This window comes from Quercus robur, chromosome 8 (genome assembly GCF_932294415.1).
Source record: "Quercus robur chromosome 8, dhQueRobu3.1, whole genome shotgun sequence".
Taxonomy (NCBI): domain Eukaryota; kingdom Viridiplantae; phylum Streptophyta; class Magnoliopsida; order Fagales; family Fagaceae; genus Quercus; species Quercus robur.
The window spans coordinates 2,891,973-2,906,045 of record NC_065541.1 but is presented as its reverse complement, the minus strand read 5'-3'; the positions used below and the strand labels follow the sequence as shown (position 1 = coordinate 2,906,045).

The window sequence follows — 14,073 nt, the reverse complement described above, 5'->3', positions numbered from 1 at the left end:
GCCTCACCTGTTAAAAGGTAGTTTTGGACTACAAGTGAGGGGGAGTGTTAGAAATATGTGTTTAATGATTAAATTTACCATATCCCAATAGTTTAAGCTTTTGGGACAATCGGTAATTTAACATGGTATCATTTAAAAGTGTTAGTTAAATGATTAAATTTTCCATATCCCAATAGCTTAAACATTTGAGACAATCGGTAATTTAACATGGTATTAAAATATGAAATCCTGAGTTTGATCCTTATCTCCTTCACTCTACCTCCCATATAAATTCACAAAACTAGAGAAATCATGGGTTGGTTGGTGTTACTATTTTTCTAATTACGAATGGAATCACCTCGTAAATTTATTTTGTAATAGTATCAATTATATTCACTTCCCCCTTTTCGCAACTTGCGAGAAGGTATTATATGTTCTAAGTAATGCCTGAAGACAAAGTCCAAGACCAATTGTTACCTCTTTGATTTGAAATTTTATTAGACAACTCCCACAGGGTATCAGAAGGGCAAGTCTAATGTTGCAAGCTAAGATGAACAAGCACTGAGATATAGAGAAACAAACTTTCAGGCAGAGAGGCAGGGGTCCAAAACAGAGGAGTGGAAGATTGCATCAGTTATAGCAATACGACAGTCCTGCAGTGCAGAACAGCAGCTTGTGCGACTTGTAGTTTAGGATTATTTCATTTCTGTAGTTTAGTAGTTATTTATACATGTACACGTGTAATGATTTGGTTGGTTATACAACTTAGATCCGTATAATGTGGAGTTCGTTAGTAGTTTGTTTTTGCTTCAGCTCTTGTATAAAATAACTCTTGTACAATCATTTTCTAATTAATGCAATCAGAGTTTTCTTTCACAAATTCTCACACAGGGCAAGATTGACTTTTACACTGTAATTGTAATCTCTTGCAAGATTCCTACACATCACATTTGCAATGTTCAAGACTTGTTCCTCATATTACTCCATAATATTTCATAAAATAACCACACTTGATGAAAAAGACAAATGGAGTAGTTATATATGGTAAATTTTTTATCTTTCCCTGGTCGCTCACGTTAAATTCAGTGGGTAGAAGGAGGAGAACCACAAGAAAAGAGCATGGTTTATTAAACATTGCCTCGCTGGCCCGCATGTACATGATTAACATACTTAAATGGTAAGTGGTTCAACGTGACTTTTTGAAAGTTAGATTAAATTTGCTAATTTTGAAAATTGGGGGTTTAATTAATATATTATATTAAAAAAGAAATATCTTATTTTTTGTTCAATGTATTTTTTTTTTTTTTTTTTTTATATATATAGGAAATGTTCAATGTATTAATTTTGAAAATATAAAATTTAATTTGTTACAACCCTAACTTATAGGGTTTAAAAAGATAGTTTTTCTGTGTTAATTTAATTTAATTTTATTATTATTTTAAGTTCGTGGCATTAATTTTCAAATTTCAAGATCTAAACCATAAGCCTAATCGTGGTCAATCTTTCATCAAAGAGAAGAATAAAGAAGAGATGCAATATGGGGGAAACTACAATACCCACACTTAATAAGGGGAAAAAATGGAGTAATTATAACTGATAGACCAAATAATAACCCTCGTCCAGAGGAGTCAACTTGGACGAGAATAGAGGGTCATAAAGACTGCAATTTAATGCCCCGACGGTTATATATTAGAGATAAGCCCGAATTGAGTAGGCCTGAGACGTTATCAAACCAGCTTTCAAGTCACCATTCAAGGGGGACAACGGTTAGCAAGGTGAGCCTATTTATAGGATCTACCAAATCCTAGACAAGGTACATACACATTGATCACCTCTCACTCTAATCATAGAATTCTTTTTATTCCCTGAGTTCTGTTCGCTGACTTTACCATTGGAGACTTTGGGGCCGACACCACACTGATGACCACCTACGAGGATCTCCTTTCTTTTTATTGATCATGCAAGAGGTTGGACGGGCTCGTATTGGTTTAATTTGGATGAACCCAACTACTGACGATCTCAATATCATCAAAAACAATCATATGGACAAACAATATTATGGGACTTTCTCCAAAAAAAAAAAAATTTATGGGATTGACATTAATTTCACATGGTCAACCTTACCACAAACACTTAACATATTGTGAACCCCAATCACGGTTGAAAACATTCATTGTGTGAAGTTAATTATGTCTCTAGATGTATTGGGTGGTTACAACTTTCAAGTGATTATAGACTTATAGTGACACTCATTTATTAATCCTAGAAATAGAGGTGAGAGAAGAAAAATATTACAGTATTGGCATAAATAAAAGACCTACAATGATCCATTTTCTTTTCTTGGATAAAGTCTCACAATAGCATTTTTGATAAAATGAAGAATGGTTAGTGGATTGTAGGTTGATTTTTGTGTGTGAATGGAAAAATTCTTATTTTAATAAAATGAAGAATGGTTAGTGGATGGTAGGTTGATTTTTGTGTGTGAAAGGAAAAATTTTCCCTTTTATTTTTTTTGTTATTTTTTCTCTTGCACAAGCCACCCATTAATTTAGAAGGAGTTTTGTCCAATTTAGAAACAGAAGAGGTTGCTTCCTAGATTAAACCAAGAACAAGTCCGCAAGCCCAAATCGACAGCTAGCTTTGCCGAGCTCCATAGTCCATACCAGCAGCATGTTGAATTTGGAAACTGAGCAGAACAAGTTGATCGTTGCAGATCTCAAGGTGCTGGCTCACACTGAGATGTAGTTAGTGAACTTCAAATTTCAAAGATCTACAAAATACACGAGCCCAATACCAACATTCAGAAGCAATGATATAAGGTCGCAAGGAGTAAGGAGAAACAATATGGCGGAAACTATAGTATTCTCCATTATCGACAAGCTAAAACCCTTGGTGAACGAAGAAGCCAAACTTCTACGTGGCGTCCATGGAGAAGTTGCTGACATCAAATATGAACTGGAGAGCATTCAGTCCTTCCTCAAGGATGCAGATGCAAGGGCGGCAGCAGAAGAAGACATGAGCGAGGGTGTCAAAACATGGGTGAAACAACTAACAGAAGTCGCTTTCCGCATAGACGTTGCCATCGACCAATACTTGCTTCAGGTGGCACATGGTCCTCATCGGCGTGGTTTTACTGGTTTTGTCCATAAAACAACTCATTCACTCAAAACATTAATACCCCGCCATAAGATAGCAAGTGAGATTCAAGAGATCAAAGCATCAGTGCAGAAAATCAAGGCAAGAAGTGAAAGATACGGCTTCCAATCCACTGGTCAAGGATCAAGCAGTGGTGCTCGGAATGTTAGGTGGCAAGACCCTCGAATGGCTTCTCTTTTTCTTGAAGATGTTGATGTTGTGGGCATTGAATCTCCTAAAGATGAATTAATCGGTTGGCTCATAAAAGGACACTCTTACCGTACTGTAGTTTCAGTGGTGGGAATGGGGGGACTGGGCAAGACCACTCTTGCCAAGAAAGTTTATGATCACCATATGATGAGAGAAAATTTTGATTGTCATGCTTGGATCTCAGTGTCTCAATCACACAACATGATGGATCTAGTAAGGAGCATGGTAAAGCAATTTTGCAAGGCAAGAAAGGAGTTTCCTCCTGAGGGAATTGACTCAGCAGACAAGACGTCACTAATTAGCAAAGCAAGAGAATATTTACAAGAAAAAAGGTACGTAGTTGTATTTGATGATGTATGGGAAATTGATTTTTGGGGGGAAATAGAACATGCTTTACCTGATAATACAAAAGGTCCAAGGATATTGATCACAACACGAAAGTTGGATGTTGCTAATTTTTGCAAAAAATCTTCACATGTTAAAGTTCACAACTTGCAACCACTACTACCTAATAAGGCATGGGAGCTCTTTTGCAAAAGGGCATTCCAATTTGAACTTGGAGGACACTGTCCCCCAATGTTGGAGAAATCATCTCATGAAATTCTTGAGAAGTGTGAAGGATTACCGCTGGCCATTGTTGCTATAGGCGGTCTTTTGTCAACCAAGGACAAAACTCTCTTTGAATGGCAAAAATTGCATGATAGCCTTGGCTTTGAGTTAGGAATAAATCCACATCTTGCAGGTGTTAGTAAAATTCTATCCCTAAGTTTTGAAGACCTGCCTTACAACCTCAAATCTTGCTTCTTATACCTTGGTATGTATCCAGAGGACTATTCTATTAGCTGCGTAAGATTGATTCGACAATGGATAGCTGAAGGTTTTGTGAAAGCAAAGGAGGGTAAAACATTTGAGGAGGTTGCACAAGAATACTTGACTGAATTAATCCACAGAAGCTTGGTTCAAGTATCAAAGGTCAATTTTGATGGAAAAGTTAGACAATGCCGACTCCATGATCTTTTTCGCGAGATCGTCCTTCAAAAGATGAAAGATTTGAGTTTTTGTCATATTTTGTCAAAACAAGAGTCAAACTTTGAAGAACTAACTCGACGTATGTCAGTAGATGGAGTTTCATATAGTGTATTGAAGGGATTTGAGGATGCACACATTCATTCTCTTTTATTGTTCAATCTTGATGAATTGCCAAAGTCCTTTATGAGTACTTTTTTTGTTGATTTCAAGCTTCTAAAAATAATGGATTTTGAAGATGCTCCATTGGATTGCATTCCTGAAGATGTGGGAGGTTTATTTCACTTAAGGTATTTAAGTTTCAGAAATACCAAAGTAAAAATGCTTCCAAAATCCGTAGGAAAGTTGCAAAATTTGGAGACTTTAGATCTAAAACAATCCCTAGTGTGTGATATACCAATAGAGATCAACAAGCTTCGTAAGTTGCGACATTTTATAGCCTACCATCGCAACTATCGAATAACATTCAGTTTGGCTCAGGAAAAAGGGGTAAAAATACCAAAAGGGGTTGGGTCTTTAATGGACTTGCAAAAGTTGTATCATGTTGAGTTGAATCATGGAGGGGTTGATTTCGTTAAAGAGTTGGGACAATTGAGCCAATTGAGAAAGCTAGGAGTGAAAAACCTCTCAAAGGAAACTATGAGTAGTTTGTGTATCTCTATTGAAAGGATGAGCCACCTTCAATCTCTAGATATAACCTCAATAAGCGAAGATGAAATAATTGATTTACAAACTATTTCATCTCCACCTCAATGTCTTCAGCGCATCTACTTAAAGGCGTGTTTAGAGAAGTTACCGGGATGGATTCCAAGACTTCAAAATCTTGTCAGATTAAGGATTTTTTGGTCAAGGTTGAATGAAGACCCATTGAAAGGCCTTCAAGATCTACCTAACTTATTGGAGCTTGACATCTCACAGCAGGCATATAGTGGAGAGCAATTGCATTTTAGGACTGGAGGGTTTCCAAAACTTCGGAAACTATCGCTTAGGTGCTTGGATGAATTGAATTCGTTGATTATAGATGAAGGAGCATTACCCCTTCTTGAAAACCTTGAGTTTGGGCCTAGTCCAAAATTAAAGGAGGTGCCCTTTGGAATTCACCATCTAAGAAACCTCAAAAGGCTGCGATTTTATGATATGTCCAAAGAATTCGAAGATAGTTTAAATTATGAGGTGGGACCCTGTTACTGGATCGTTGAACATATACCAGCCATTTTTCTATCTTACAAGGTTGGCACACAACATGGCAGCTATGACTCACGCCGCCTCCGTTCCAAGTATTTGGAGAGGTTAAGAACACAAATAATCAACCAAAATGATGATCACAACACCAACGATAGCTGCAATATCGATGCTTCCATTGAGAAAGGTTAGTGAAATTTTGCTAAAATTTTGCTTTTTAGAGTGGGTTGAATTTTTAATTTATTTATTGGTAGCGTATGTATTGTTTTTCTTCCTGGTGAACAACGCTACAAGAGTTGCGATGTTGAGTCGTAGCATAAAATGAAATGGTTGCCGTTTATTATCATCTTATGCTGAAATTGCACTTATGTTTTTGACAAGCATTGGATAGGTGCTGGAAATATTTCCATACAATAACTATACCAAAACGAAACAAGTGTTAAAGAAGTAAATTCCGTCAAAAAAAAAAAAAAAAAGTTTGAGATTTCAATCTAGAGATTCTACAGTTATCATACTTCTTGTTTGGTACTGTAAGCTTCTACATTGCTAATCAAAGTTTGTCCATTTTTGGTAGGTAAACAATCAAGTTCTACTCATTGATGATAATCCATATCCGTAAGTATGCTTTTTCCCTAATATGACCCTTTAATCGTTTGAATCTCTCAATATTCCTATTATATCATTTTTATGTGCAACTTAGTTGTGGAATTGTTGGGCTTTTTCTATAGGGTACAAACTTGAATGGAGGGTGAAGATGTAATTGTCGCTGCAAGGACAAGTTGGATTTATTTTCTCCAGACTATCTAGAGAATCAGTGGTTTTTCTTGTAACATGTTTGTAATTGTGTCCAATAGTTTACTTTCGTAAGTTTCGTTGTTGTTCCTATTTTCCTCAGTATGATTGCAATCGCCACGTAATTGATTATTATTAGAAATATATGAACCTCCTTGAATTGTTCTCTCTGTGGATTTGATCTCTCCCTTTTTATGAGCTACTAGCTTGTAATCTCATGTATATGCATGAATATACTTATAGATATACAATAAGATGCATAATATAATTCTTATATATATAATTTAAATACTATTGATAATCATTTTTATATTTTGCTAACTCTCTAAAAAAATTTGTAAGGATATTATTAGGTATAAAATGTAAATTGTCCATGTTTATTTATTATTGTGAAGCACTTTTTTTTTTTTTAATGATTCATTTATTCTAGACTCTTTAGTTTTTGTATTTAATAACTCATTTAAATGAATATTTATGATGTGATCCCACATTTCATTCTAAAATTAAGAAATAAAACTCTTTAAAAATAAATAATCTAGGACATATGACATAAAATTGGAACTCTAATTTGAAATTCTAATTTGAGTTTCTCTTAATTTCATCTATTATTATATATATAGATTATTTTTATTGGGAATTATAGAATTGGGGATAGATCCCCTTTGATCAGGTGCTTTAGGTTATACCAGTTTTAGGAACTCTAGGCTCAACTTTGGTACCAGTGACAGAGAATGCTCTAGGATTTGCCGATTTAAAGATATTGGTAAGATTTTATTTTTCGGAAGTGTTTATATAAACACATGGAAAAAAATTTTAAAAACATTTAGTAATTAAATGTTTAATTATCAGCAAGGTATTTCTATGCTCACTTTAACAATATGACACATTTAAGGTATCTGGAATTTACGTAGAAAGCATTATGAATACTTTTTTTTTTTTTTTTTAAATTTCTTTGACTAAACTAAATTGATCAACCAAGATGATATCAATGATTTATAGCATATTTCATCTACACCTAGATGCCTTCAAGTCTTTCACACCTAGTCAACTTATATATTTTCCTATTTAAAAAAAAAAAAAAAAACTAATATATTTATTAGACTGGGTTGAGTGATGATCCATTCTAAGCCTTCCAAAATCAACCTAATCTATTGGAGCTCATATTGGGAACGAAAGCGTAAAATGGAGTGCAATTGCGAATCAGACATTTGTATGGATCAAATTCATTGATTATAGGCAAAGAAGCATATTGTGCCTTCTTGAAAAATTGAACAATGAGCAACAACTGAAGAAGTTACCCTCTAGAGTCAAGCACCCAAGAAATAATAGAGGCTTCCCAGACCTAATATCAGTGAATTGTTTGCTTGGTCCAGGCCTAGGTGAATTGCTCCGTGGCGTAAATAACATTGATTTGTGTATATTATATCGAATCCAAAAACCAATTGATGAGCGTTTCAGTGGCCAAGAAAACTAGAGAAAAAAAAAATATATAGATTTAGTTTTTATTTTTTTAGTTTCATTTTTTTCTTCTACTCTAAAATTATGGAATTTTTTATGAAGATTTTTTTTATTCAAATGTTGATATGATTTTTAAAAAATTTTAATTAAATATTTTTATTTTTATTTCGTTAGTTATGTGTGTGTGTGTGTGTCAACTGTCAAGTGAGCATTCTATTAGCAATATCAACAAGTTCTTTTATTGAGATGATGGTAAGGACTAAAAAGAAATTTTTTAATTAAATCCAAGGACTAAATTGAAAGTTTTGAAAGCATAAGGTCTAAAGTAAAAAAAAAAAAAAAAAAAAAAAAATCTTAGATATAAAAATGAATAAGGTACTTTAACCAAAATCCTCACACATGAGTTAGGGCATATACAGGGATTACTTAAGCAATGAATCCAAGAGAAGTGAACAACTAGGAAAAAGTATTTTTTGTTAAATGATACCAAGTCATCTATATCAAAATCCAATAAATAAGAGTCATGTGTATAAAAATATTTACCTACTAACATATGGGTTATATGTCTTTCATTTTTTAGTATGGTAGTTATTTTTGACTGACATATTTCACAATTATTATATTTTGATATCGCTGACATTATATCATTTGATACCAAATACCTTCTCAAACAACTAGAGGGTATCATGAATACAAATTTCTTGTTCCACTTTTTGTGTTCACTTTATGCTTCCCACTAGAGTCCTAGACAGATGAGTTTCCTTTTTAAAACTCATCCAAAATGTAGACATTATTTTGAAAATTCAATGATTGAGCTAATGAAATCCACAGAGTTATTAGATAGTTAGATACTTTTTTTTTTTTTTTAAATAAAAAGTTGTTTTTAACTGACACATAAGATCAAACTTAAAAACTCAATTAAAGACCATAAAGTTAAGTTTTCATTTTTTTTTTTCTTTTTAATTTTTTCTTTTTTTGAGAAACAAACACACACAAGATAGAGAAAAAGATATATTCTAATATAAAGGTACACTACAAACTCCATTCAAAAGCTATAGTAACTTTTAAGGGAGTGTGAGTCAAATTATACTATATACAACACTCTCTTAAGTAATGTGAGAGTTTTTTTTTTTTTTTTTTCATAATTTAGAGAGAGGTGATTTACTTCCATAAGATGGAAGTTGTAATATTTGTGGCTTCTTGCGTGCAAACTGAGTTAAATACATTCTCGCTTTGTGATATAGTAACTTTTAAGGGAGTGTGAGTCAAATTATACTATATACAACACTCTCTTAAGTAATGTGATAGTTTTTTTTTTTTTTTTTTTCATAATTTAGAGAGAGGTGATTTACTTCCATAAGATGGAAGTTGTAATATTTGTGGCTTCTTGCGTGCAAACTGAGTTAAATACATTCTTGCTTTGTGATATGGTATCCTTTTTTCACAATGCCACACCATTTCTTAGAACCGTGGTTTGGTATCAATTCTTTGTCAGCCCAAAAAACATACGCATAACTTTAATTGGCTCTTAACATATTCTTAGAACTGTGGTTTAGTATCTATTATCCCCGCTTGAATCAGAGTACTAATTTGCCTAGTAACGCGCGAGACCAGGAGTGATCACGGTGACGAGATTATTTGTATTTTTCTTAAGCATGTACAATATATATATATATATATATATATACACACACACACAGCACTTAAGTTCGGATAATTTTTAATCATAATCTCGTATTTTATTAATTTTATTGACTTTCAGTGTAAATATTGCTATTTAAAAATTGATTTTACAAGAATTATATATAGAAAATTCAATTTTACGTTCTTTGTTCTTTTTTTGATGAACGAAAGGGGGAGGTCTATGATCATCTCGGCCTGCAGTAGTTATGCCTTATTCCAACATTCCCTAGTAGAGGTCTTATGATCATGCTCAGGGGGTGAGTTACGTTGTTTGTTCTAAGAAAAATAGAAAACATTATTCTCATCTTATTGGAAATCTAGTCTGGCCAAACCTTAACCTTTATGCAGTGAGTTTACAAGAAAAAGACAGGACAGGCTCCTCTTTATTCAGCTATTCTTCCCTTTTTCATTTTTATTTATTTATTTAATTAATTAAATTTTTTTAATGAAAAAAGATGGGCTCTACTTCTATACTTCTATCAGAAGAGAGAAGTAACGATTGATTCTTTTCTTGAGGACATCCTATACTAAAATTACGATGAAAGTAAAGCTAATAAAGTTCCATGTATGTATAAATTTACATCTGAGGTGTGGTTGAAAACGATTGATTTTTCCCAAAAATAGTTAGAAACAAAGAAAGAGGCCAATCTCAGGCAATATTTGACCATAGAGAAGAATTAGATTCAGAGACGACATGGCAGAGACGGCAGTATCCTCTCTTATCGACAGGCTGCTTCACTTGCTGACCCAAGAAGCAAAACTGTTAGCAGGCATACATGGAGAAGTTGCTGACATCAAAGATGAACTGGAGAGCATTCAGTCCTTCCTCAAGGATGCAGATGCAAAGGCCGCAGCTGAACAAGACATTGACGAGGGCGTCAAAACGTGGGTGAAACAAGTAAGAGAAGTAGCTTTCCACATAGACGTTGCAATCGATCAATACTTGCTTCAGGTGGCAATACATGATCCTCATCCAAGTGGCTTCCGTGGTACCCTCCAGAAAACCACTCACTTACTCAAAACAATAATACCTCGCCACAAGATCGCAGCTAAGATTCAAGAGATCAAGGCATCAGTTCAGAAAATCAATGAGAGAAGTAAAAGATATGGCTTCCAATCCACTGCTCAAGGATCGTGTTGTGGTGCTCGGAGTATAAGTTGGAATAATGACCCTCGAAATGATTCCCTTTATCTTGACGATGCAGATGTTGTAGGAATTGAATCTTCTATAGATGAATTGATTAGCTGGTTGGTAGGAGGATCTCCTCATCGTACTGTGGTTTCGGTGGTGGGAATGGGGGGACTAGGTAAAACCACTCTTACCAAGAAAGTCTATGACAACCAAATGCTAAAAGGGTACTTTGACTACCATGCTTGGATCTCAGTTTCTCAGTCTTACAAAATAGAAGATTTGCTAAGGAGCATAATAAAGCAGTTTTGCGAGGGCAGAAAGGAGCTCCCTTTGTCGGGAATTGATGCAATGGATGAACAATTGTTGGTCAATAAATTGAGAGATTACTTACCGCAAAAAAGGTATGTGGTTGTATTCGATGATGTATGGAAAATTGAATTTTGGGATAGCATAAAAAATTCTTTACCTAATAATCATGTAGGTGGTAGAATTATTATCACAACACGTAATAGTGAGGTTGCTAATTATTGTAAAAAATCTTCACCTGTTTGTGTTTACAAGTTGCAACCACTACCTAGGGACAAGGCATGGGAGCTCTTTTGCAAAAGGGCTTTCCAATTTGATTTTGAAGGACATTGTCCTGCAATTTTAGAGAAATTGTCTCATGACATTGTTGAGAAGTGCGGAGGATTGCCACTTGCAATTGTTGCTATAAGTGGTCTTTTGTCAACAAAAGAAAAAACTATGTTTGAATGGAAAAACTTGCATGATAGCCTTGGCTTTGAGTTTGGAAGAAATCCACATCTTTCAAGTGTGAACAAAATTTTATCCCTAAGTTTTGAAGACTTGCCTTATAACCTAAAATCCTGTTTCTTATACCTTGGTATGTATCCAGAGGATTACTCCATTAATTGTATAAGATTGATTCGACAATGGATAGCTGAAGGCTTTGTGAAAGAAATTGAAGGTAAAACATTAGAAGAGGTTGCACAAGAATACTTGATAGAATTAATCCATAGAAGTTTGGTTCAAGTATCAGAGGTCAAAATGGATGGAAAAGTTAGACGATGTCGACTCCATGATCTTTTGCATGAGATTGTCCTCCAAAAGATGAAGGATTTGAGTTTTTGTCATGTACTATTGAAACAAGAGTCAAGCTTTGAAGGACTAATTCAACGTATGTCAGTAAACAAAGTTTCATATAATGTTCTCAAAGGATTTAAGGACAAAAAAATTCATTCACTTTTATTGTTCAATCTTGATGAATTGCCGAAGTCTTTTATGAGTCCCTTTTTTTCAGATTTCAAGTTTTTGAAAGTAATAGATTTTGAAGAGGCTCCATTGGATCACATTCCTAAAGATGTTGGAAGTTTATTTCACTTAAGGTATTTAAGTTTGAGAAATACCAAAGTAAAAATGCTTCCAAAATCCATAGGAAAGTTGCAAAATTTGGAGACTCTAGATCTAAAGCAAACCCTAGTGTCTGAATTACCAATAGAGATTAACAGGCTTCATAAGTTGCGACATCTTTTAGCCTACTATCATGATTATGGACTAGATTTCAGTTTGGCTTCTCAAAAAGGGGTAAAGATACAAAAAGGGGTTGGATGTTTAGAGGAGTTACAAAAGTTGTATTTTGTGGATTTGAATCATGCAGGGGTTGATCTAGTTAAAGATATGGGAAAGTTGAGACAATTGAGGAAGCTTGGAGTGAAAAACCTGTCAAAGGAAACCATGAGGGCTTTATGTGCCTCTATTGCAACAATGAACCACCTTCAATCTCTTGATATAGCTTCAATAAGCGTAGATGAGATCATTGATTTACAATCCATTTCAACTCCACCTCAATGTCTTCAGCGCCTCTACATAAAGGGGCATTTAGAGAAGTTCCCAGATTGGATTCCTAAACTTCAACATCTAGTCAAATTAGGGATTTATTGGTCAAAGTTGAATGAGGACCCAATGAAAGCCCTTCAAAATCTACCCAATTTGTTGGAACTCGAAATCTCAAGACAGGCATACAATGGAGAGCAATTGCATATTAAGATAGGAGGGTTTCCAAAACTCAAAATTCTAAATCTCCAATTCTTCAATGCATTGCATTCATTGATGATAGATGAGGGAGCATTGCCTCTTCTTGAAAAATTTGTGATTGGGCGTAGTCCGCAACTAAAAGAGGTGCCGTGCGGAATCCTACATCTGAGAAACCTCAAAGAACTGAGATTTATTGATATGCACAAGGAATTCGAAGAAAGTTTGGATCCCGAGCTAGGATCACATTATTGGATTATTGAGCATGTACCCATCGTTTATCTCTTACACAAGGTTCGCACAGGATTTTACGACCTTGAGGCCCGCATTCTTCGTTCCAAACATTTGACAGGGTCATAAGGGAAAACAATAAATCAAAATGATGATCATAACGAGAATGATAGCAGCAATATCAATGCTTAGTTGAGAAAGGTTAGTGCCATTTTTAGCTTTGATTATAGTGCTTTTTTTTTTTTTTCTTTTTTCTTTTTTTTTTTTTAATTTGTGTTTTCTTCTTTCCTGGTGAATAATATGTCGTGGGAGTTGGGTTGTAAATTTGTATGGTAAAAAGCAACATTTGTCAATTTTATTTTGCATTTGATGAAATATGTGATTCACCAACCACCGCTTTCTTCTTTTTTGAATTTTGCTTATTTTTCATATTAAGCTAAAATTGCACTGTATGTAAAATGTAGAGGTAAAAACTACTTTACTAAATTGCGCGTGTGCTGAACATAGTAATGTACAATACCTGTATCAGAACAAAACAAAACAAGTAACAGAGAGAAGTGAACATTGTCAAAACATTGCTCTAAGGATTTTACAAAGTTGCACTTTACCCCTATTCAATGTGTGTTAGGCGAAGATCTGTTTAGATGGAGGGATTAAAAATAAAATATTGAAGCATTTAATTTGAGATTTTTACTTTTTTATATTTTTTAGTGTTAACTTCTTTACTAATCAAAGTTTGTTCATTTGTGGTAGGTAAACAATCAAGTTCAACTCAGCAATGCTAACTCAAATCAGTTAAGTAGACTTTTCCCCATATTGTGACACTTTAATAGCTCGAGTCCTCAATATTTTTATTGATTATTTTTTATGTGAACCTTTGTGTTAGAATTGCTAGGCTTTTTCTTCAGACTTGGATGGGAAGTGAATATAACTGCTGCAGCTGGGCACGTTTGGCTTATTTTTTTCAAGAGAATCAAATAGCAAATCTCAAGGTTTTGCTTTTACATGTCGGTAGTTGTCTCCTCTAGTGCGGTGCTCATTATTTCAGTCCAAATAATTGGTTGTTTTACCACAATCATGGGTTTGTTGGTGTTATTTTCCTCATTTGATTTGCAATCACCCTTTAATTTTTTATTTTGTAAAATGACTTGCACCTCTTTGAATTGTTTTATGTATGGTTTGCATCACTCTTTTATGATTTATTACTTAGAGTT

The 14,073-nt window shown here is 34.2% G+C and overlaps 3 protein-coding genes across 3 annotated transcripts; all 3 read left to right on the top strand.

The window, feature by feature from the left end:
- Window positions 1–2,538: 2,538 nt before the first annotated feature.
- On the top strand, window positions 2,539–6,492 carry LOC126694202 (disease resistance protein RPM1-like). The gene is made up of 3 exons (XM_050390277.1): window positions 2,539–5,719; window positions 6,107–6,147; window positions 6,261–6,492. Exons 1-2 carry the CDS (start codon window positions 2,824–2,826, stop codon window positions 6,130–6,132), a joined length of 2,922 nt encoding a protein of 973 aa, XP_050246234.1. The 5' UTR covers window positions 2,539–2,823; the 3' UTR covers window positions 6,133–6,147; window positions 6,261–6,492.
- A 3,500-nt stretch (window positions 6,493–9,992) lies between these two features.
- On the top strand, window positions 9,993–12,266 carry LOC126694094 (disease resistance protein RPM1-like). The gene is made up of 2 exons (XM_050390144.1): window positions 9,993–12,181; window positions 12,255–12,266. The coding sequence occupies exons 1-2, from the start codon at window positions 10,160–10,162 to the stop codon at window positions 12,264–12,266; spliced, it is 2,034 nt and encodes a 677-aa protein (XP_050246101.1). The 5' UTR covers window positions 9,993–10,159.
- LOC126694194 (disease resistance RPP8-like protein 3) lies at window positions 12,262–13,735 on the top strand. The gene is made up of 2 exons (XM_050390272.1): window positions 12,262–13,060; window positions 13,613–13,735. Exon 1 carries the CDS (start codon window positions 12,275–12,277, stop codon window positions 12,986–12,988), a length of 714 nt encoding a protein of 237 aa, XP_050246229.1. The 5' UTR covers window positions 12,262–12,274; the 3' UTR covers window positions 12,989–13,060; window positions 13,613–13,735.
- Window positions 13,736–14,073: the final 338 nt, after the last annotated feature.